Here is a 24,356-nt window from a genome sequence, read left to right on the forward strand (position 1 = left end):
CCCCAGGTCCTTTTCCTTCATAGATTCCCCGAAATGTTTTCCCATAGTGAGTAACTTGCGTTTGTAATTTTTAGCACCCAAATTACCTTACATTTTTCAACAGTAAACCTAATTTGCCATGTAGTTGCCCACCCCATTATTTTATTTAGGTCTTCTTATAAGGTTTCCACATCCTGCACAGAAGTTATTGCCCTGCTTAACTTCGTATTGTCTGAAAATATTGAGATTGAGCTGTTTATCCCATCCTCTAGATCAGGGCTTCCAAAACTTTTTTGGGCCGAAACCCACTTCTGAATACAGTTATTTTTCGGGACCCACTTCTTGTAATCGAATATTATAAAGCGCTTGAGAATTTGTTGGCGCTATATAAATGCAAATCATAATAATGCATATTTTAAAGGGAGGGGGATGTTAAATTAAAAATATCAATTTACTACTTTTTAATTTATTATTGAATTCACTTGCAAGATTTTCTAAGTGAGGGGTCAGAAACCTGTGGCATATAAGTGGAGTTGAAGGTAATCAGCACCCTCATAGACAGTATAAGGCAGGCAGAGGACAGAAATCAACCACCCCAGGACAGTGATCAGCAGGTTATATGGCAACCTCCCTCTTCTCCCAGCGGTCCACAGTGAAGGTGAAGCCCCTGTTTGCCCTCTCCAGGGCCCAGCACACCTCACCCAGAGTCTCCATGATGAGGAGCTCTATGCTGGTCTTGGTGTCCTGGCTCTTCTCCTTCAGATCCTCTACTGGGGGGGTCACAGAAGCTGCCATGAACTCCTGACACCGCCAGGCCACCTGGTCCTCCTATGACACCGAGGCTGCCATCTCTGCCCACTATAGCTGAGAGAATTTCACCGCCAGTCTAGCCACCACCGCTGCCGCCAGCAGGACGGAGGAGCTGACTCTGCACCCCATGAACATATCCAACATAACAGCCCACATACGTACTCACTGATGCAGGTATCCTCCTTGCGGGAAATGCAGACCAGCCTCTGTAAACTGCGTGGGCAGGGCCCTGAATCCATCGCGATTTGACTGCTCTGGCTCTCTGTAATTTGCGTGGGCTTGCACAGCACAATTTAAGCCCGGCCCGATCTCAGTGATTTCCGGCTCAGCGCAACCCACTCAAATGCAGGTCCCGACCCACCAGTGGGTCCCGACCCACAGTTTGGGAACTCTTGCTCTAGATCGTTTATAAATAAATTAACCACCTCAATACTGGGCACTTTAATACTTACCTGTAGGTAAAATGAATATCTCCTAAACTGTACGTAAACCTGGATGCATCCGGTGACGTCACCGGCGCATGTGTTCTGAAAGTCTGGCATATCTTGGCAGAAGGAACTTCAGCTTCGTGCTTGAAGCGAGGGCTTCTGTGCGCATGTGTGGGAGTGATGTCATTGTGGCCAATCACACAGCCCCAGAAGAAAGACTGGGGGAAGATTTTAGCCCTCTCAGCGGTGACAGCGCCACTGGAAGGGCTTCATTGTAATGTATTTCCTAATGTGCTAGTATGCGCTTCATTCTAGCACATTATTCCATTTCCTTACAGGTGTTTTTTTTTTTACCAGCCGCGGCTTACAACCGCTTTAAGCTTCAACAGGAAAAACCTGGACGCTGATTGGTTTCTATCTATGCTCCATAGGCCGAGGGGTGGCGGCAGGCGGACCACACCATACCTCCCCCCCTCCACCGGACCACACCAGCTACCACCCCCCCCCCCCCAATCGCCGGCTCACTTACATTAAAGTGCTAAACATGCCCTGGAACACTCCTGCCTGGCCCCATCAGAAGCCTCCCATAGCTTCATCTCTGGCGGCGGCTTCCCTGGCATCTCCTCCCTCCTCCTCCAATAACATGGCCTCTCCTTTTGGCCAATCGGGAAACGGGTCTCATGACCCGCTTCCTGATTGGCCAGGAGGAGGATCCGTGTGACAATAGCGAATTTTCATTGGCTATTGTCACACAACTGGGTGGGCGCCCCAAACTCTTTTTTTTAGCCTGTGAGAGCCTCTGGCTCTAATCACATGGTTAAAAAAAAATAAAAATCCCTATTGAACTCCATGCGTCTGGCGCCCCGCATGCAGATTAGGGGGCCGGATGCATGGATGGGGGAAGGGCGCCCCTGCGCCCCATATATACCAGCTGCCACTGGTTTCTAAGCACTGCTGCACCAGATTTTGCGCTCTCCAGTTTTGGTAAATCCACCCCATTGTATTTTTTATAACATGATGGAGAAGCTCTGCGTTTGATAAGCAGAATTTACCATAAAACAATCACAAGTAAACCAGTTCATAGATAAAAGTCTATGAAGGACCCCTCCAAGCTACAGACCACCCCCCTCACCCATCACTCCTTCCTCTCTACACTCGCCCCTCCACTAGCGTCACCTGTGACGTACGGCCTCCTCCCCTGTCCTTGTCCAATCACATTCCTTATCTATGCACGCGGAATGGCGCTGTCATTTACCGAGCGCTCCGCCCCTCCCCCGTTCCCCGGTTTCCAGGGTTCCCTTCCTCGACTCCCTCCGGTCCCCACCGAGTAGAGCCGTCTATTTCACTAACAACCCCCCCGGGGGATACCTGCAGGGCAGGTGGAGGGCGGGGTGGTTACAGGGAGGGCGTGAGAATGAATGAATGGCCGCTTCAGGCTGGGCGTGGCGGACCTGCTGACCCCGCCCCCTGCGCTCTCTTATAATACACACACGAGGCTGTGGCTAGGAATATGGCGCTGAGGACGTTGTGAGACCGGCATCTCCACGACTGATCGAACGAAGAGAATCCTTACCTAGAACTAGACAGTGGTGAGTCCGCCCTAGGTCCTTGTCTGCATTCTATTTATTTATAGATATATCTCAATCATACCATGTGACTAATCAGCTGCTCAGGAACTACAACACCCAGCATCATGTTCCATCTGAAGGTCCCTGTGCAGCCCTAACAGTCACAGGCTGTCCTTGATCAATGATTGTATATCCAGATTCCCTATACAATGTGACCGGTATAGGGGACATCCAGCAGGACAATAACAGAACCCATATTCTAATGCTACATTCACCATCATACAGAGCTTGGATCACTCCCTTGCTCTGATTGGTGCAATCACATTCCATTCTGATATTTCATCTCCTAGGATCAATCCAGAAGGAGAACACACCAGGGGGAGGATCTCTGCTTTTAAAAAAGAAGTTAGTTATTTATTTGGGCAATAAATCAGATTTCTAATAGAGTCACATGGCTGAAATCAGATCTCTGATTGTATTCTAGCATTGTGAAGTGAGCTCAGTCTTGTGATGTACACAGGCTGTACAAGTGTTTTCATCACTGTCCAGTCTAGAATCAGGGTGTGTGATTGTAGGTCATACCTCTGTCTCCTTATCTGTGGTCCTGGTGGGGACACTCATCATGGAGAATGGATTCATTCCTAGATGTCCTGGTGAGGACATTCATCATAGAGAATGGATTCATTCCTAGACGTCCTGGTGGGGACATTCATTATGGAGAATGGATTCATTCCTAGATGTCCTGGTGGGGACATTCATTATGGAGAATGGATTCATTCCTAGATGTCCTGGTGGGGACATTAATCATAGAGAATGGATTCATTCCTAGATGTCCTGGTGGGGACATTCATCATGGGGAATGGATTCATTCCTAGATGTCCTGGTGGGGACATTAATCATAGAGAATGGATTCATTCCTAGATGTCCTGGTGGGGACATTCATCATGGGGAATGGATTCATTCCTAGATGTCCTGGTGGGGACATTCATTATGGAGAATGGATTCATTCCTAGATGTCCTGGTGGGGACATTAATCATAGAGAATGGATTCATTCCTAGACGTCCTGGTGGGGACATTCATTATGGAGAATGGATTCATTCCTAGATGTCCTGGTGGGGACATTAATCATAGAGAATGGATTCATTCCTAGATGTCCTGGTGGGGACATTCATCATGGGGAATGGATTCATTCCTAGATGTCCTGGTGGGGACATTAATCATAGAGAATGGATTCATTCCTAGATGTCCTGGTGGGGACATTCATCATGGGGAATGGATTCATTCCTAGATGTCCTGGTGGGGACATTCATCATGGAGAATGGATGCATTCCTAGATGTCCTGGTGGGGACATTCATCATGGAGAATGGATGCATTCCTAGATGTCCTGGTGGGGACATTCATCATGGAGAATGGATGCATTCCTAGATGTCCTGGTGGGGACATTCATCATGGGGAATGGATTCATTCCTAGATGTCCTGGTGGGGACATTCATCATGGAGAATGGATGCATTCCTAGATGTCCTGGTGGGGACATTCATCATGGAGAATGGATTCATTCCTAGATGTCCTGGTGGGGACATTCATCATGGGGAATGGATTAATTCCTAGATGTCCTGGTGGGGACATTCATCATGGGGAATGGATTCATTCCTAGATGTCCTGGTGGGGACATTCATCATGGGGAATGGATTCATTCCTAGATGTCCTGGTGGGGACATTCATCATGGGGAATGGATTCATTCCTAGATGTCCTGGTGGGGACATTCATCATGGGGAATGGATTCATTCCTAGATGTCCTGGTGGGGACATTTATCATGGGGAATGGATTCATTCCTAGATGTCCTGGTGGGGACATTCATCATGGGGAATGGATGCATTCCTAGATGTCCTGGTGGGGACATTCATCATGGAGAATGGATGCATTCCTAGATGTCCTGGTGGGGACATTCATCATGGAGAATGGATGCATTCCTAGATGTCCTGGTGGGGACATTTATCATGGGGAATGGATTCATTCACAGACTTATCATGGGGGGGATTCATCTATAGATTTGTTCTTGGGGGGGGGGGGGGGGGGGCAGGATACATCACAGGTGATATCATTTGCTGCTCAGTGATTGCCGTATTCTAGTCTGCATCTCCCCAAGGTAATGGTAATGACCTGTTAGTGCAGGGGTCTTCAAACTACGGCCTTCCAGCTGTTCAGGAACTACAATTCCCATCATGCCTAGTCATGTTTGTGAATGTCAGAGTTTTACAATGCCCCAAGGGATGTGTAGTTCCACAATAGCTGGAGGGCCGTAGTTTGAGGATCCCTGTGTTAGTGGGTCCTGAGAACAGGAGTTGAGAACCACTGCTATAGATAAATCCCCCCCCCCAAGAACAAACCTATAGATGGACCCCCCCCCCCCCCCCATGTTCAGTCTATGAATGAATCCATTCTCTGATCTATAGGGTTTTTCTAGGGGGGGGGGGGCGGATAGATTTATCTGGGGGTCGAATATCCATATTCTTACTGCTAAGATCTTATTTATAAACTGCTTTCAGCTTGTGGAAAGGAAGCCATAGAATGTGCTTTAGTACAGATCGGATCGTATTCTAACCCTGTGCTCTATTGAGTTTTTGACCCAACTTATTTTTTCCATTTATTTAATTCTGGTTTCGGTTAAACTGCCGTCCTAAGAATTCTAGAACTTCCTCCTCGAAGATTCTTTTCCTGCAGCGTTTTATCCACGTGTTCTTGGAGTCTAGGTCAGTTTGAGATGCTGTTACTAAGTAGATGGGGGGGGGGGGGGGGGAGAGAGAAGCTTGTGATCTACAAGGCTGGTAGTGTATACCTGTCTGTCAAAGTTTCAGCCTCTCATGGTTGGTGGCAATGTACTTTCCAGAAGCTGTCCTGGTGTCCGATCCTTCCTTTCTTGATGCATACATTGCCAGCTGTGTCACTGTGGCCTGTGCATGAACACGTGCTGGCCTCCTGAGCAGGGATTAATTGCAGGCCTGCTTCTGTTCCAGCCTGGAATAGATCTTTCTAGCAGGGTCCTATATTCTTCGATGTACAGATTGTGGGCTACTTAATGTAGGGGAACCCTTGAAACAACTTTTAGGTCTTGGGGGGGATAGCCTACAGCAAAGGGTACGTTAGAATGAACAGCAAGTTGAATATGGCCTAGTAGTCGATACCCAGGACTGCTCTGCAACAAATAATATTTTCAGTAATTGAATTAATCAAGAAAGGCCCCTTTCACACAGGTGTGCCAATTGGGCTCGCTTGTCAGTTTTTCAGGTGGATCCAATCTGACCTTCCATTATCCTCCTATGGAGTGGCACGTTATTCCCGCTGACATTCAATCCTATGCACTAAAATCGGACTCTACCTGTTGCCATCCAGCTGTTGTGGAACTACAACTTCCATCATGCCTCTACCTTTTTGGAGTCATGTTTCTGTCAGCAGCTTTCAATGCCTGATGGGATTTGTTCTGCCAACAGTTGGGGGGCCACAGTTTGAGCACCCATGGTCTAGCAGATCAGATGGCAGTCTGGGTTAAATGTACAGGCGGTCATTTTACATCTGACTGCCCATTGTGGGGGGTGTGCTGTGTCCATGTCCGTCCGCCTGATCAGCAGGGATCTGTGGACAGATTCTCTAAGCAGGTCCAAAAAGGGCTTCCCCAGGAAGAAAATAAAAATTTCTAGTGTTCCCATACAATGGTGGTCAGTGGAAAAATGCTCCCTTACATTCATGGTCCCTCACATTGGTGGGAGAGAGATCGCCTTTGACTCTTAATTATTGGCCACTCTACACAGTCGAAGTTGATCACTAGGGGAAAAGCCTCCTTTCGCGCATGGTCTTTCGGTAGAAAGGTACCGTTAAATTAGTGATTGTTTGGGGGGGTCTCCATATACTTAAGGGCCGTACACACTTGACGAAAATCGGACGAAATATCCTCCGATTTTTCTCTGTCTTCTCAGCGTTCATTACTGTTTTTAGTCGACAGTGCATAAATGTTCACGAAATTTCTTGTACGATTTTTCTTTTTTTTTTTTTTTTTTTTTTTGGCACATTTGTTCCTAGACTTCCGGGTTGTCAGCAACTTCAGATCATGCGCGGTCTTTCGTATACGATTTTTCACGGACGTATTGCATACACATTAAATGAAAATCGGTCGTCTGGGGACGGATGAAAAAAATTTTGATGTTTGTCCCTCCGTTTTTTTTTCGTTGAAAATGTCGGCATCGGCTGCTGAAAGTTGTGTACACACTAGGTGAAAATCGGACGTTTTCACATCGGGCGGGAATTTTCGGCAGATTTTCTACTAGTGTGTACCCCACTTTAGGCTAAAAAGATCATTGGTGTTGATTGTCAGAGTCAGAAATTGCTGTGTGTACTTTCGGAACCCCTACCAGCCTCATGGAGGAGCCCTGGTCATGAAAGGCTGCTTTCTTCGCTCCATTTCTTCAGAAACATCTGTAGGAAAGGACACTGCACCTTCATTGCATCATCAGCGGGAAATTACGGGGCAGAAAGTTTTCCGTTCACAAGTCTAAATTGCTTTAGGAAGACAAACTGAGTCACAAACTAACGTGTCTCTGAATCATAGTTCTGAATGTCCCGGCTGTGCTTGTGGGTTGAGGACTGTTTATGTGGACTATCGGTTGCTATGTAGTGAAGTCTTCGTTCTTTTACTGCAGAATAAATAAAATACTTGCCTTTTTCTCACACGCAGTTTTGTCTCGCAACAATAGCATGGTTTACACCCATGACTGAGTATGTTGTGCATGTATACGATCGGTGGGGAATTGTCAGCTGTCAGTAAATGGTGTGTTGGAGGGTTTATATTTATAGCGTAGTTGGCAGCGAGGGTATATATTTGTTTTGTAGTCCATGTACGTGTTGTTGCCTACATTTCATAACGTACTTTTGGCAGTACATGGGGTAAAAATTGAGTAATTGGTGCCCAGGACCTTGAGAACATCCTTATCTTTCCTGTGCCCAGGATGGTACAAATGACTTTTATTGTAGGAATATAAATGGAATTGATCAATGACCATTTTGAAAACTGTCCATGCTTGACTGATCGTTCGCTTATCTAACTGCAATAAACTGTCATCCCTTTTGTTGTTTGCAGTATGATTTCCCAGTTATACTTTAACCATCGTGTGTCAAGTAGCTGATGAAACGGAAATGAGTGTGAGCTAACTGGTTTCACTGCAAATTTGCTGTAGGCGCGCTTAGTCGTTCACCTGAATTGGTAGCTGTGTATAGAGATTAGCATTCATGGCTGAGAATCACAGACCAGGCTTGTGAGTGGGTAGATTGTTATCAATGGAGTACCCCAGATATGACGTAGGTGGGAATCTCAGTCCTGTAGCATCCATCAAGGGTTAAAATGAAGCTTGAATTGGGATCCTTCAGTATTTTGGTGGTAGTTGTCCCATGTGTTTATGATCTGGCTGGCTGGCAAGTGAAACATGTATAGTTGCAGTAAAGATCTTGTTGGCCGCATCATCAGTGATGATCTTAAGCAGGCGTAGAATAATTACGGCATTCGGGAGCCTGCAGGTTTTGTGTGGTGGTGTGTTTTTTTTTTTTTTTTTTTTGTTTTTTTTTTTGCCAGGTCTTTTGACCTGAACCCCAAAATTGGGCACCAACTTTTTTTAAAGGGCATTGGCTACCTGAAAATTGGGGATTTCCCAGCCCTTATCTAATCAATGAATTTTTCGTAGCCGTCGTTTGCTCCTGAGATTTAAAGAATTGATACCATGTGTCTAGATACCAAGAGTTAATTCTGGTTCTTCTAGTTCATCATTTAATCTTCAAACTACAGTAACCTTTACCCAACTTGGTCTTCTAAGTACACAATGTACATTTTACCAAATTGCGTAAGTTACGTTGACGTAATGTGGTGTAGATGAAGGTAACCATAGACCTTAGCTTTCTATCCTTCACAGATGCCATAGTGTACATGCGTATAGCGGTATACCAGGGTGGTTTGTTGTGGTGTGCTGACGCTCTTAAGCCCCGTACACACGTACTGATTGTCGGACGTAAATCTTCGGCTGATGGCCGATTATAGGCTTGTTAGTATGATGCTTCCGACAGTGCATTTTCGGCTGAACAGAATCTGTCGTGCAGGCATTAAAACTTTTGTTGGCCAACATCAGAACGGCCGATTGTTCGCCAGTCAGTACAGATTTCAGCCGACAGACAGCAGATTTGGAAGACTGGGCATGCTCAGAAAAGAAAAGACAAGGAAAGTTAACCATCACATGACATCACTTCTGCAGTCGGCTGTTGTTGGCCGACAAAATTCGTGTGCAGTTTTCAACAGACACGATAGCCCTGGACAAAAGACGGCTGATCGTTCGGCCGACGATCGGTATGTGTGTACGGGGCTTAAGGCATAGAATTACCTGATACTCAGTCATGGGATCGTAAACTGATCAGGGAAGATCAGAGCAAACATCATCCAGTGTTCATTGTAGTAACTTTCTCCCTTGTCTGAAGGACACTCTTACCTGGCCACTCCATGCTGTGCACACAGGAGATGTGATTAATTAGAAATGTCATTTCCCTTACTCTATCTCCCCCCCCCCCCCCCCCCCCTGTCTGGCAGTCATGTGACCTTGGCCTTGGGAGAAGCATTCACTATCAGCCAGCAGCTCAGCAGAAAGGGTGGAGGAAGAGAGGGGGGGGATTCTGAGTAATGGGGCAACCAGAAAGAGCCGGTTTCTTCTTTGTGTAATGAAGCAGGGAGGAGGGTTTGATCGAGGAAATGTCGTCACTTTCAGTGAGTAAGCATAGACTTGCCCACCCGGCAGCATGCATTGTATGTCAGCCATACCCCCTGCTTGCATGCTAAGGCAATGGCTGCATTGTGTGCGAATACAATAAGTTGCCATCCTTCTGTGCCATGGTTGCTGTGTATTTAGTCATTCAAGCTGCAGACAATTGCCACAAACAAGCTGTGGCTTCCCAGGTTGGCAGTGTGGAAGTGTTGCCTTGGTGTGTGGCACCTTGTTGGGCAAGGAGGTGCAAAGCATTGTAGTTCAAGGACCACAAAGTTACAGGTCTGGGCAGATGTGCAGAAACTTTTGATTTGTAAGTGCCGGCATGCCACATCGGGGACTTGTAGTTCCACAATGGTCTGCCTAGGATCCTCCTACACGGGAGCAGATATGAGGACTGAAGCAAACCTTGTCCCATTGGGCCTGCTTTCATGGGGTGGGATGTTATGAAACTTAAAGCAAAAGCTTACTTAGACCATTTTTTTCCCCTATATTTTTTGAGGTAGAGAATGGAGAACTCCAAATCGTAACTAAAATAACTAGCATGGTTGTGTTATTGCAACGTCGTCACACATTGTAGCAAATCTCCTATTTTATATGGGCAAACGCACTACAATCTCCTTTTTAGACTTTCCAACAGCTTTGTAATGCAAGGGCCCATCGGGTTTGAGCATGGACATCTGAATAAAGTTTTATGCAAGGCGTAGACAGCTAATTGGATCCAAAACTGTGTGGGTAGTGGAATCTCCTCTGTCGGCTATTGCATTCTGGCAGCTGCTGCACCCATGTCTGCCTGAAAATGTAAACCGTGACTGTCCTATAGAACAGTCACCCCTTGGCCGATCATTTTTTTTCCCACGTGGCTCAGTCAACTTTTAAATTGCCGTTTGTGGTGTCGGGGTGATGCCGCCAGGGCAAACCACTGCTTAAATCTCAGCTAATTCAGCGTGAATTTGGTAAAATTCAAGCCGTCTTTGGCTAGTCTATGTCCCCTAGCAGTCCTGTCACTCTGGGCAACTGGTTATCACCGGGACCGCTGTAAGCAGAAAGGCACTCCTGCTTTCAGGGTTTCGCTGGCCAAAGTAGCAAGGGATTGGTTTGTTGCTACTCCTGCATTTGCATGCAGGATCTATCCATGGCCAAGCCCCAACCCTTCTACTCCTCGATGCACTTTGCACTTACCCTCATGGGTGATGAGTGGTTAGTGCCCATGCAGCAGCTGTTGTAGCGATCTGAAGGTCCTGCTGTTCTTCCCCTTTTTTTTTTTTTTTTTTCCTGTAGGACTTCCGGGACAGATTCAAGTAATTTTAGTTGGTCAGTGCTGGCGGGTGACCGCTGCAACAAACCAGAATCCTTTTGGTCTGTTCTAGAATCCCTTCAAGAACAAAGGGGAGAAAGAGAATCCCCAGACCAGTATACAGGCTGCATGGTCACTGATGGTTATCACCTGTGAAGGGAAGTGCATCGGGCACCAGGGGGATAGGGAGGGTGTAGGGCAGTGATTGCAAATCTTGGTACCTGTTATGGTTTGGAAATGCATTTCGTATGATCATGTACTCTGCAGTATAATTGTGATTAATGGGAAATGTAGTTCTCAAACGTCTGGCTTCCATGGTTCGTCACCACTGGTGTAGTGTGTTCACTTTATTCTGTTTATTTCTTAACTAGTTCCGGACTGCCCGCTGCAGTTTTACGTCGGTACTTTGACATTAAATACAGGGGTTATGGCAGCAGATAGCTGGCATAACCTGGTATTTTTTTAAACTACCGGTGGTCCTCTTTCACATAAGGGTGGTCCCAGCGGCTGATTTTCCACGGGATCACCCTTAACGGTGCGGCGGGAGAGGTGACCCCCCCCCTCTGCGCCGCTTACCGGACCCACTGGTAGCGGGGAAACCGATCCAGTCCGCGCTCCTCATAGGCAGGAAGTCGAGTGAGGGCACGATGGCCTTGGAGGACCAGAGCGACATCAAATGTCCTCTCCTCCTTTTTGACCCCAGAGCTCACATTAAAGAGGTCCTGTCATGCTTATTTCTATTACAAGGGAAGAATCAAAGCGCCCTGTACCCGTTGGCTTGCGCGCAGAAGTGAACGCATACAGAAGTCCCGCCCCCATATGTAAACGGTGTTCAAACCACACATGTGGGGTATCGCTTAGATCAATAGAAATAATGTGAGCCCTAGACCTCTAACTCTAAGCTGGTAACCTGTAGACCTTTTTAAAATGTCACCTATGGAGATTCTTAAGTACCAATGTTTGCCGCCATTCCACGAGCGTGCAGAATTTTGAACATGACATGTTGGTTATCTATTTACTCAGCATCACATTATCTTTCACATTTATAGAAAAAAATTGGCCTAACTTTACTGTTTAAAAAATGCTGCGCAAATAGGGTGTGATAAAAAATATTGTAACGATCTCCATTTTAGTCTCTAGGGTCTCTGCTAAAATGTTTAGGGGTTTTAAGTAATTTTTCTAGCAAAAAAAGATTTTTAACTTGTAAACAAGTGTCAGAAATGGGCTTGGTCCAGAAGTAGTAAGTCCCGGTTCACACTGGTCGCCTCACAGGTCGCAGTAGGTCGCCTCCCATAGGGAAGCTGCGGACCCGTTCTAATAGGAGCGACACAAGTCGCTCCGACTTAGAAAAAGGGTCCGGAGCTTCTTTGGGGCGACCGCCATAGACTTCAATGTTATGAAGTCCGTGGCGGCCGCTTCGAGGTCGCGGCGCGCTTCTCGCACCGCGACCTCGGAGGTCGCAGTGCGAAGTAGCGTCGCTCGTATGTGAATGGGCACTTAGGCTGCATTCACATGTCAGCGTATAATCGCGGGCAGAACCGCCGCGGTTCCGCCCGCAATTCGGAGATTTATTGCAAATCGCGGGACGCCTAGCGTTGCCCGTTGATTTGCAATAGCCCCCCAAACGCCGAGCGATGTTGCCGCGATTTACGCCGCCGAATCGCGGCAACATCGCGCAAACAAAATCGCGGGACGTAATACGCTCCAAAGAAGCTCTTGTACTTTTTTGGAGCGTATTGCGTCCCGCGATTTTGTTTGCGCGATGTTGCTGCGATTCGGCGGGCGTAAAATCGCGGCAACATCGCTCGGCGTTTGGGGGGCTATTGCAAATCAACGGGCAACACTAGGCGTCGCGGGATTTGCAATAAATCTCCGCATCGCGGGCGGAACCGCGGCGGTTCTGCCCGCGATCATACGCTGACATGTGAATGCAGCCTTAAAGTGATATTAAACCACCATGATTTATTTATTTATTTTTTTTTCCTAAAATGACAAACATGTTATACTTGCCTGCTCTGTGCAATGCACAGAGCAGCCCCAATTTTCTTCTGGGGTCCCCCACTTTCTATTGGAGCACCCACATGTACTCGCTCCCAAGCCCTGCTGCTGCTTCCATTGACACAGCCAGCTGGACTTGGGGCCCCGCTCCTATGTCACAGGATTTGACAGCAGCTGGAGTCAAATCAGTCTGCCCAATGAGGAGCAAGACTGAAGCAGGTGCTGCTGTACTCATGCACATCGCTGGAATCTTATTGGGCTCAGGTAAGAGAACGGGGGGGGGGGGGGGGTGCATCTGCAGCATAGGTTTTTTCACTTTAATGCATAGAATGTATTAGGATGAAAAACCCATATGGCTTTAGAACCACTTTAAAGGGGAATTAACCCTTTAACAATCCTGTTGCTGATGCTCTTGCGATATGAATCTTTGTGTCATGCATTGGTGGGGTGTGTTTGAACTGTAGACAGAAATATCACTCAAGTTTAACGCACTTTACAGCCTTAACAATCCCAGCCATAAAAAAATGGTTATGTAATCTACTTCCTATGTGTAAAATGGTACTCTGTAATTGCCATTGAATAATAAAAAAAAAAATTATTTTATCTCTTCAAAAATATGACTGTTTAAGTTTATTGCCCTCTAAATTTCAAGTGTTCCCCCTTATAAAACACAGCAGTTTATTAAGCAAGTCTGTAATTAAAGGGCACACCGATGGGCTGACAGAAATAAAGTGATAAAAGCTGTGAGGTGCCAGGAGGCATGTGCTTCTTCCCGGGCGTTATGCAACTTCTTGGCACGTTAAAAGGCCAACTCCAGGCACAGATTTTTGTAAGGTTTGCTGTGTAAACAAATGTTCTGTCCTCATTTGTAACCCATTGCTGGATTGCCTAGTCTTGTATTAAAATTGCCACTCTTCTTGCTGCCTGTTAGTACAGCTCCTCTGACCTTCTGGGTATGAGTGCTGTGGGTCCCATAGGCTGCAGTAAAAAGTTGTTGCACTTTCGCCCCCCTTGGCCGTTCACTGAATGCCATGCATTTTGATTTATTTCATATTCTATGAACGAGCAAGGGGTGGAAATTAGCATGCCCAGCACTCTGAGATCCATAGCTCTTGTATCTATGGTGGGTGCGGGGTACAGAGTGAGCTTGCACTATCTAGCAGAAGTATTGGCTTTAATGTACTGTTAAGTGCTTGGCGATTGTTTGCGCACTAAATTCATGGTACTTTGCTAACCTCCTTTTTGGTGCTCCTTAGCAGGATGCATAGGGGCACCATTAGGAAATAATGGCACCAACACGCATTTGCTAAAGGGAAGTGCATCTTTGTACATTGCGGGAAAGCAGACTATTTTTACACAACACACAAGTGTGAAATGATTGTACATGGACGTTGGCTGCATGTGTAACATGATCTTCTTACAGGTTTGCTAGAGCCTGTCGCTGCAAAATGTATTCATGAGACTCTGACAGCATAAACAGACCTAGTACTGTTTTATGGAAAGTATCCCTGGCTACCCGTTGTCACTAGTCCCTGTGCTGTCTTTGGGCCAGGATGATGGGGAAACGCCTACAATTTTTTTCAAAAGTAAACCTGTCTTTAAATTAGTGATCGGCCGATTATTGGCAACACAGATGTATCGGGGGCCGATATGCACTTTCCCTGATATATCAGAATCGGCCTTTTGATTTACCGATTATTGCTGATATTTTGGGAAAGTGCAGGTACCAGAGTGATGACTGGCAGCTAGAGGCATCACCCTGATACCGGTGTCCATAGCCAATGGTCAGCTGTCTTGTAATGACAACGGATGCGGCTGAGAAGCCGCTCCAAGGATCGGGAGGGGACGTCCCCTTCCGCGGCTCGCCCAGGTCTCCTGTCCCTATCGGTATTGGCGGTAAAAAAAAAAAAAGATATCGGTCAATCAATACTTTAAATATCACACCATCAGTGTTGCATTACTAGATGACAAGTTTGTGAGCTTTCAGGAACATGCTGTAGCTGCATTGACGGTTTCCCTGGCGTTTACCTTTTTAGAAAACATTCACACTGAAGCGGCGCGACTTCGTGGGCGACTTCACAAGTCGCATACACTGCGACTTCGGCGCGACTTGCATGGACTTGCATGGACTTCATATAATGAAGGTCTATGCAAGTCGCTCTGATGTCGTCCCGAAGTAGTACAGGACCCTTTCTCTAAGTCGGAGCGACTTGTGTCGCTCCTATTAGAACGGGTCCTGTAACACTGCATGGACCGCGACTTGTCAGGCTGACAAGTCACGCTAGTGTGAATGGAGACTTAATGTATATATAAACCAAACTTTATTTATTTTTTTTGAATGGGTTGTTCTACAGGGTGATCACTTCTGATCACTAAAGGACAAGTATACCTATGCAAACACATAAAAAATGTGGGTAACAAATCTGCACGTTGTTGGGACCCTTTAAAGCTTTGCACCCACAATCGGCAGATCACCGGGGTGATGCCATTGTCCTGCAGACTGTCTGTGTAGCTGTCCGCTCATACCTCAGATACAGTCAGGCAGTTACTCTGACAGGAAGACTCCATGAACTACTAGAGCGATCAACAGCTTCCCTGGTAGCTCATAGAGCACTACAAGCAGACAGCCGCAAGGGCGGTCAGTAGTTGTAGTTTATTCACTCAGAACACTGAATGGGTGACGTGGCCGGGCAGGCAGAGACCCGCATGGCTGCGCTTTCTTTACTAAAGGTGAACTTGTCATTTAAGAACAAAATGTCACAGCCCAGACCTTCATGTCACTGATGGTCCAGGCAAAGATGACACAATGGGCAATGAATGGGGCAACCATCTATTCTCCGTTTTATGTATAGTACATAACTAGGGATTTTGAACCATCTTTGGGCAGACTGGTTGTACATAAGTCTCGATTGACGTTTGTACAATCCAGTCTGATGGAAACGTTTTGCTTGATCAGTGCTGCAGGCTATAGCCGGGGGAGCTGATCAGTGTATTCTGATGACCTGGAGGTGTCCTTGCTGTCAGAATACAAAGGTACAGAAGGAGGATACACCGTCACCCAGTCACCCCCCCAGCCACCTTGTATTTGATGGGGTAATATTTGTGTTATTGAATGAAGGAAAATGAATCTCGTATATGGGCTGGCCATACACCAGTTGACTTTTAATTGCAAATTTAGCATTTTAAGCATGTTCGTTACGTTTTCTAATCCATGAACATGGGGTCAAATTGATGTTCTGTCTGACCACGATGGAACTGGAAGGAGCAGAATGGGAGGATTTTTCCGGAACACATTTCTAGCAGTTCATGTTTTTAATCAGGAAGTTTTATTTCAAAATTTGAATGATAAAGACAAATGGAATTTTGGACCGCTTTTGATGACTGGATGAATGTCTTTGGAATAGACACAGAAATTCCACAGGAACGTTTGTTTCAAAATCTACCAGTGTATAGCCAGCTTTCCTGGCTCCAGCTAATGTCTGCTGCTTGTGCCGGCCCAGTGTAGACATGGCATGCTGGGCCTACTGGTTCCTGAGGAGGATTGGTGACCCCCCCCCCCCCGTCGTCTAAATGGGGGCAATTGTGTCCTGAGGGGGACTGGTGACCCTGTCATTGTGTAAATGGGGGGGGGGGGGGTCATTGTGTCCTGAGGGGGACTGGTGACCCTGTCATTGTGTAAATGGGGGACTGGTGACCCTGTCATTGTGTAAATGGGGGGGGGGGTCATTGTGTCCTGAGGGGGACTGGGGACCCTGTCATTGTTTAAATGGGGGGGGGGGGTCATTGTGTCCTGAGGGGGACTGGTGACCCTGTCATTGTGTAAATGGGGGGGGGGGGGGGTCATTGTGTCCCGAGGGGGACTGGGGACCCTGTCATTGTGTAAATGGGGGGGGGGGGGGGGTCATTGTGTCCTGAGGGGGACTGGTGACCCTGTCATTGTGTAAATGGGGGACTGGTGACCCTGTCATTGTGTAAATGGGGGGGGGGGGGTCATTGTGTCCCGAGGGGGACTGGGGACCCTGTCATTGTTTAAATGGGGGGGGGGTCATTGTGTCCTGAGGGGGACTGGTGACCCTGTCATTGTGTAAATGGGGGGGGGGGGGTCATTGTGTCCCGAGGGGGACTGGGGACCCTGTCATTGTGTAAATGGGGGGGGGGGGGGTCATTGTGTCCTGAGGGGGACTGGTGACTCTGTCATTGTGTAAATAAGGGGGTCGGTCAGTGTGTCCTGAGGGGGACTGGTGACCCTGTCATTGTGTAAATGGGGGGGGGGGGGGGTCATTGTGTCCCGAGGGGGACTGGGGACCCTGTCATTGTGTAAATGGGGGGGGGGGTCATTGTGTCCCGAGGGGGACTGGGGACCCTGTCATTGTGTAAATGGGGGGGGGGGGGGGTCATTGTGTCCTGAGGGGGACTGGTGACCCTGTCATTGTGTCCCGCGGAGGAGCGGTGACCTGTAAATAGCGGTGTAGTGTGTACAGTGCAATGTATGACTGGACTCTGATTCTGGAACTTTCTGTGTGCAGAGCTCCATATTCTTGCCCTGTACACAGCACAGGAGGGCACATCCCGGTGTTCTGTGTGCGGCGTATATAGTGTATGGCGGGATGGCGGGAGTCCTCCCTGCAGTCTTATCACTGGCCTGTTTGAACAGGAAGGTTTTGGCGCTCACACGGGTCCCCTCCCCTCCTACTGCCCTCCGTTTAGCGCCTTTGTGCTACATCGAGCGGGAAGTTGGGAGAGGTGACAAGAAGAGCCGGGGGACCGCTACACGGTGAGGAGTACACTCAGCCTCCCCTCCACACCGACCTCTGCAAGGTCACATCTACCGCAGAATTCCGGGGGACATCACACACCGACTCCTCATAGAGAGGGATGGGCAGAGTACACAGGGCAGCCGCATGGAGGGGGTGCAATACCACGAATACCTACTGCAAGGTGTGGGGGGGGGGGGTAACCTGCAGGGAGAAAGTGTGATGCGGTGCCCATAGCGCCTGCATGGAGGGTGTGCGGTGCCCATAGCGCCTGCATGGAGGGTCACAGCCAGCATTGAATGAACACATGCTACACCCATAGGGCTGCCATTCAGTGGCTCGTCTGCACAACAAACCTACCAGTTATGTCCTGTACCTTTTGGGTGTTCATCATTTGGTGTGTGGGTTTTTTTTCTTCTCCCCATGTGTTTGTTTTTGTCATGTGTGACGCACATCTGCTGTGTTTGGGGTGCCATGAATGACTGACCCTGTAGTGTGACATTTGTTTTCTGTGTGGTTTGGGAATGTTTGCTGACAGCACACTGAGCTGAGGTGACTGGGGTGTAATACCTTCACCTACCAGAAGAGTGTGCTACTAATATATGTTGGGTGGTGTAGTACAGCTGAATGCATTTGAAGTGAGAATTTTTTTTAACGAATAATCAGTCTTATTTGGGGGTGAGGAATACACTTTAATAAATTAAAGAACAAAAAAAAAAAAACAAAGTAAGCCCAATTTTTTTTTTTTTTTTTTTGTATAATGTGAAAGATGTTACGCTGAGAAGAAGAATATTGTGCTTCTTGTTTTATCCAGAATCGTGCAGCTCTATGATGTAGTAGTTGATCATGTAAGGTGGTGGTAGATGTGTGGACTGACATGGTGTAGGACAGGCAAGGGAACGTTGCCTATCCAGGGGCTCACCCATAACCTGCACCTGGGGAATATCCGCTATCCGCAGCCACCATTTTTTGTTGGTCAGTGTCATCTGCTTTTGGTGAATGCTGCCACGGTCAGGTTATTGGTCTGTTAGCCACCAGCTACACAGAACGCAGCACTGTGTACAGTATATAGCTTATTCAACCTTCAGATTACACAGCACTGTGTACACTCTATACAGTATCTCTCAAAAGTGAGTACACCCCTCACATATTTTTGTATTTTTTTTATATATATATATATAATATATAATCTCTTTTCATGTGACAACACTGAAGAATTGACTCCTCAGACCACAGGACATGGTTCCAATAATCCATGTCCTTCTTCGGCTTGTCTTTAGCAAACCTGTTTGTGGGCTTTCTTGTGCATTATCTTTAGAGGAGGCTTCCATTTGGGACGACAGCCATGCAGACCAATCTGATGCGGTGTATGGTGTGAGAACTGACAGGCTGACCCCCCCCCCCCCCCTCCCCTTCAACCTCCTGCAACAATGCTGGCAACACTCGTATGTCTATTTCCCAAAGACAACCTCTGGATATGACGCTGAGCACATGCACTCAACTTCTTTGGTCGACCATGGCAAGGCATGTTCTGAGTGGAACCTGTCCTGTTAAACCGCTGTATGGTCTTGGCCACCGTGCTGCATCTCAGTTTCAGGGTCTTGGCAATCTATAGCCTAGGCCATGTTTATGTAGAGCAACAATTATTTTTTTCCTCAGAGTTCTTTGCAATGAGGTGCCATGTTACTTCCAGTGACCGGTATAAGAGTGAAAACAGCAGATTTAACACCACTGCTCTCCATTCACACCCGAGACCTTGTAAGGCCCCTTTCGCACAGGCTTTGCGATCAGGTCTGACTGATCGGATGTTCCACGCACCCCTATGGAGCAGTGATATGTCTGTGGACACCCGATGCTACTCCAGTCAGGTCCTGTCTGTGAAATCCAGGCGGATGGAAATCCTATTTTTCATCCATCTGGAGGATCTGTTTTCATCCGTTCTTCCATAGAGGAGAGCAGGGCTGTGACAGGTCTGTCTCTGCAAAGTAAGCAGAGACAGACCTATCATCCGCCTGCTCAGCGGGATTAGGCGGATGTCCGTCGGGTGGGAAGTCGCATAACACTGGGGAGGGGAAAATGACTAATTGGGCCCAATTTGGACATTCACACTTGGGGGGGGGGGGGGGGCGGAGTTTGGGGCAGCTTGGCCCACACTAAAGCTGGAGGCAGTGGTTCTGCATTATGAATTTAGGTGAAAAACCTGTGCTGCAAATAAGCCGCTTTCCACTTGCTGAAGTCTGAATCACCAGTGGGGGACCCAGAAGAAGATTGTGGCTGCCCTGTGCAAAACCATGTCACAGAGCAGGTAAGTATGACAGGTTTGTTTTTTAAATGGGGAGGGGGGGGGGGTGTTTGTGTGTGTGTGTGTGTGTGTGTGAGAAACACAGCTCAAGGCCCTGTTCACACCGGAGCGTATTTCAGCTCGTAAAATGCTCATCTCTGAAGTCTCAAAACGCCCAACAGGCAAAATCCCGATGGATGGATATTAGTATGTATGTGAGGATGGTCTACTAGCTTCCACTCGGGCAATCATTTATTTAAAACTGCTGGGCACACACTGCATATATTTGTAATGTTTGTGACTTGCATAACCTACATAATCTTATTTGAAATAGTTTCCATAACGGCTATAGAATTTGTACTAGGAGTCCTGTTGTCTTCATGGTTCTGTTTGCTAAATCAGACCTGTAGTTAATTTTCCTCCAGGCAAGTACACACAGGTCCAGCTTAATGTGAAATGGTGGGGGTGATGAGGAGGGATCTGAATGAGCTTGTATTCAGAAAGTTTAATTGAAATGTTCTTAATTGCTTGGCAACTGTTGGAATTCATTTGTGTTGAAAAGAAGTCTAGATGGGATTAACAGATTAAAGAAAAAAAAAAATCCACCATGATTTGGTAAAACGTATGACTCTGATGGTTCTGCCTCTCCATATGTATAAGCAAGGAAGCACCCAGGGAAAAGGAAGTTCAGATGGGGGAACAGTGCAATGCAGCCTGATGTACTATCTGGCCTAGGAGCTGGAAAACAGGTGGTTAAGGAAGATTTCTATTCCAGTGTGCCTTAAACTACTGATAAAAAAATTAAACTAACACCTCTAATTTAGCAGGACCCATGTAGTCATACTGGGCTTTCATAGATGATGTACGTTGGTACCTGGAGAGCTGTTAATGCCAAACTTTAGCTCCATAATGAACAGAAATCTGAACAATAGGGAGAAGAGCTGTACCTGCCATTGCGAAGACTGCAATGATCACATCTCTGCGAGACTTGGATAGTGTTGGAAAGAATTGAACTTGATGAGTCGAGTAGCTGTAAGCCAGCCATAGATGCATCAAATCTCAGCCAGTTCATCAGGGACCGGCCGTAATATGAACAATCTATGGGCAGGCTGACTGTAGCCAAGTCGCTCAACAATCAACTTGGTGTACAACCAGCATGTGATTAGTGTTAGCAGCTATAGCCACTGGCAATCGCTGTGTACTCCTGGAGATTGGAACCTGAGGTTGCAGGAAAGAAATTTTGCATAATCTATGGCCTGCTTCTGTTCTCAACCATATTGGACATTGGAGTGTTAACACTCATCCTGTTTATATAAACTAAATTAAAAATTCCATTGGGGAGAATGGGGCCACGCTTCTCCCTCTTCCAGTATCATAGGAGACAGAGCAGCGGGAGCCATTAGGTCCTTCTGCTGTCAGTCAAATCCTGTGAGGAGGTAGCAGGGGGTATTGCCAAACTCATGGGGCTTGCTCTTATAGGTGTCAACCTCAGCACACAACTTGGGAGAGCCAATAAGAGGAACCAGCCATCCTTTTTAGCTGTCTGTAAGGGTTGCATTCTTACCACTGGTCAAAAATGTAAGGGCATTTTTGCCACTGACCCCTAATGAAGAATTTTTATTTTGTCAGGGATTCCCCGAGACCTGAAAACTTATTTCAAGGGTTCCCCCAGGGGTTGACAGAGGCCAATGACTGTACTTGTTTTTGGAGACTAATGGCACTTTTCCACTGCAAGTACCGGTTCGGCTCTGCTTGGCCCGGTTTGCTTTTCCACTGCGGTACCGCATGGTATAGTGTCGGAACGGTTCGGTACGGTATAGGTTTGCTTTTCCACTAAAGTAGTACTAAAGTTAAGTGGGTGGGATAACAACGGGGTGGGTGTGATTCTCTGACCAATCAGTGGCTAGTAGTGACTGCATGCAAAGGATTGTGGTATATGGTACCAGTTTGGTACCTGTTGGAACCACAATCGAGTAGGTACTGTTTTTTCAGAGCCGTACCGTTCGGTTCCATGCAGTGGAAAAGCAAACCTATACCGTACCGTACCGAACCGTTCCGACCCTATACCATGCGGTACCGCAGTGGAAAAGCACAAAAGCGCGCCGAACCGGTACGGTTCCATGCAGTGGAAAAGCGCCATAAACTTCCAGTGGATCCAGTACAGTGGCTATTTTGGACAACCTTTTTGCATTATCAAGGGTAGATTGGAGTGCTTTTTTTTTTTTTTTTTTTTTTGAGCCTGTAAAGCATTGCACCAGCGATTAGATCGCTGGTGCCATGCAGGTCTTCAGATGTATTTCTGTTCCCGTACGGATACACAGATACAATCTGAGAGGAAGAGTCAATGAACTACACCATGGTAGTTTGAGAACTACAAGCTGACAACCGCAAAGGATGTTGGGGCTTGTAGTTCATGCACACAGAGCTGTGTGAATGAATGAATGATGTGGCCGTGTGGACATGTGTGACCGCTAGTGTAGGGAACTTCTCCCCGTACTGCTGGCATGTTAAAAACAGATGCAACATGTTCCCAAAGGGGACCTTTAATGTCAAATGTAGCTCTACCTCCTCTTGCTGAGTGACGGTGATTTCCAAATCTTTTCAATTGGGGAGCAAAAAAGGCAAGGTGACTGGCAGTCAGCTTTGTTTTGCTGTGTGAAATGCCTAGTAATTGGTCTTTAATTGTTTTATTGGTCCTCCTTGTTTATAGGAAATGGCCCATTTTTATGGTGCTCATCTTGTTCAATTCTGGGATTTGCCTATTGGCATATTACTGGTATTGAGCCAAATGGTGGTTTAATAAAGGAAGTATACACCCAGTGTAAGTTGGCCAAGTGTCCCTAAATTGCCAATATAAGGCTTTGGGACAATTGGTGAGCTCATATTGGGCATAGTGAGGTGTCTTGTGCATGTCCTTCTGTGTTTTTAGTCCTTTTCTCACGTTTTGTTTTTCATTTTACAGAATGAAGAGCCTGCCTGCTTTTTGTGCACCATGGAATTTTTCTCAACTCTAACCCGCCAGAGCCAAAGGAACTCTAGAAAGTCCATTTTCATACGCAGTAAATAGCAAAGACTTTAGTCCGAGACACTCGGCCTTATTCAGTTTACTGCATATTTAATTTTTATAGTAATTTATTGAATTATTTTCATACCTCACTTTTTCTGTTTACATATAAAGTATTTTATTAGGGTTTTGTTTTTTATTTGATCATTGAGCCAAAAGTAAATATGGAATCAACAACCGTTTTTAGTGTCGTTACCAGTACAGTTGGCATCCAGGATGGGAGTGTGAACTCTACCTACCTTTGGTTGCTTGTGTTGGGCTTTATCATAGCCTTTGTGCTGGCTTTCTCAGTTGGTGCCAATGATGTAGCAAACTCCTTTGGCACGGCTGTAGGCTCTGGTGTGGTAACCCTTCGGCAAGCTTGTATCCTGGCATCCATCTTTGAAACCGTGGGCTCTGTTTTATTGGGCGCGAAAGTAAGCGAAACCATCAGGAAAGGCCTGATTGACGTCAACATGTACAATTCTTCACAGCAGCTGCTAATGGCTGGATCCATCAGTTCTATGTTTGGTGAGTTAAGATTGAAATTTTTTTTTTTTTTTTTTTTTTGTGCTTGGCTTTCTTGCTTTATGTATGTCTTCTTCTTACAGACCTTTTTGATTTGAATGTCTTCTAACCTGCAAAGGAAAAAATCTGTCTGAAACCTGTTGACTTTGTTTTTTCATTGTATTGCAGGTTCTGCTGTGTGGCAGCTTGCTGCTTCCTTCTTAAAGCTACCAATCTCGGGAACACACTGCATTGTAGGAGCAACCATTGGCTTCTCTCTGGTAGCTAAAGGGCAAGAAGGCGTTAAGTGGTCTGAGCTGCTTCGTATTGGTAAGCGATTGTTTTTTTCTTTTTTCCTTCCTTCCTCCTTAGGTTCTTCAATTCTGCAGCTATATTTTGCAGAAAGGGGAATTTTGCCCTAGGTTTTGTAGTGAACTTTTTCTTTGAGGACCTACTTCATCTTAGTTTACTGTACTGCAAGAAGACACAATATGTCTTCTATCACAGAACGGGGATCTGCCTTGGTTACGCAGACTGCTGATCGGCTCCCGCTGTCGAATCACAGCAGGAGCTGGTCGTCGGCAGCGCCAGGGCACGCCTCCGTCTAGAAGAGTGATTGCGTACAGGTATGGGATTTCAGAGTCCGCCCTGTTGTAGTAAATGTAGGTGGGGTGGTCCAGAGGCGGTAAGTCTAATTTTTAAAAATGGTCTGTGAACGCACAAACAACCAAAAAGCAGATGTGCAGCATTTTTTTTTTCCCATTGCTGCGCAGAACACATGCATTGTAGTCCTAGTGCCCCCGCCCAGTTAGAAAGCACTCCCTTGGGACACATTTAACCCTTTGATTTCCCATTATCTCCTTCCCTGCCAGTGTCATTAGTACAGTTACAGTGCATG

The 24,356-nt window shown here is 46.7% G+C and overlaps 1 protein-coding gene across 2 annotated transcripts in view; it reads left to right on the forward strand.

Moving 5' to 3' along the window:
* The first annotated feature begins 2,644 nt into the window (after positions 1-2,644).
* The window catches only part of SLC20A1 (solute carrier family 20 member 1), a 51,304-nt gene continuing 29,592 nt past the window's right edge, over positions 2,645-24,356 (forward strand). The window contains exons 1-3 of one of the 2 annotated variants that reach the window (XM_082256185.1): positions 2,645-2,806; positions 22,871-23,482; positions 23,648-23,788. In XM_082256185.1, the coding sequence (XP_082112311.1) occupies positions 23,137-23,482; positions 23,648-23,788 (487 nt within the window). In that variant the 5' untranslated portion in view covers positions 2,645-2,806; positions 22,871-23,136. Of the gene's footprint in view, positions 2,807-17,557; positions 17,648-22,870; positions 23,483-23,647; positions 23,789-24,356 lie in introns of those variants that run through there. The other variant, XM_082256186.1, reaches the window with a different exon arrangement.

This window comes from Pelophylax lessonae (genome assembly GCF_965119305.1).
Source record: "Pelophylax lessonae genome assembly, chromosome: 4".
NCBI classification, from domain to species: Eukaryota; Metazoa; Chordata; class Amphibia; order Anura; family Ranidae; genus Pelophylax; species Pelophylax lessonae.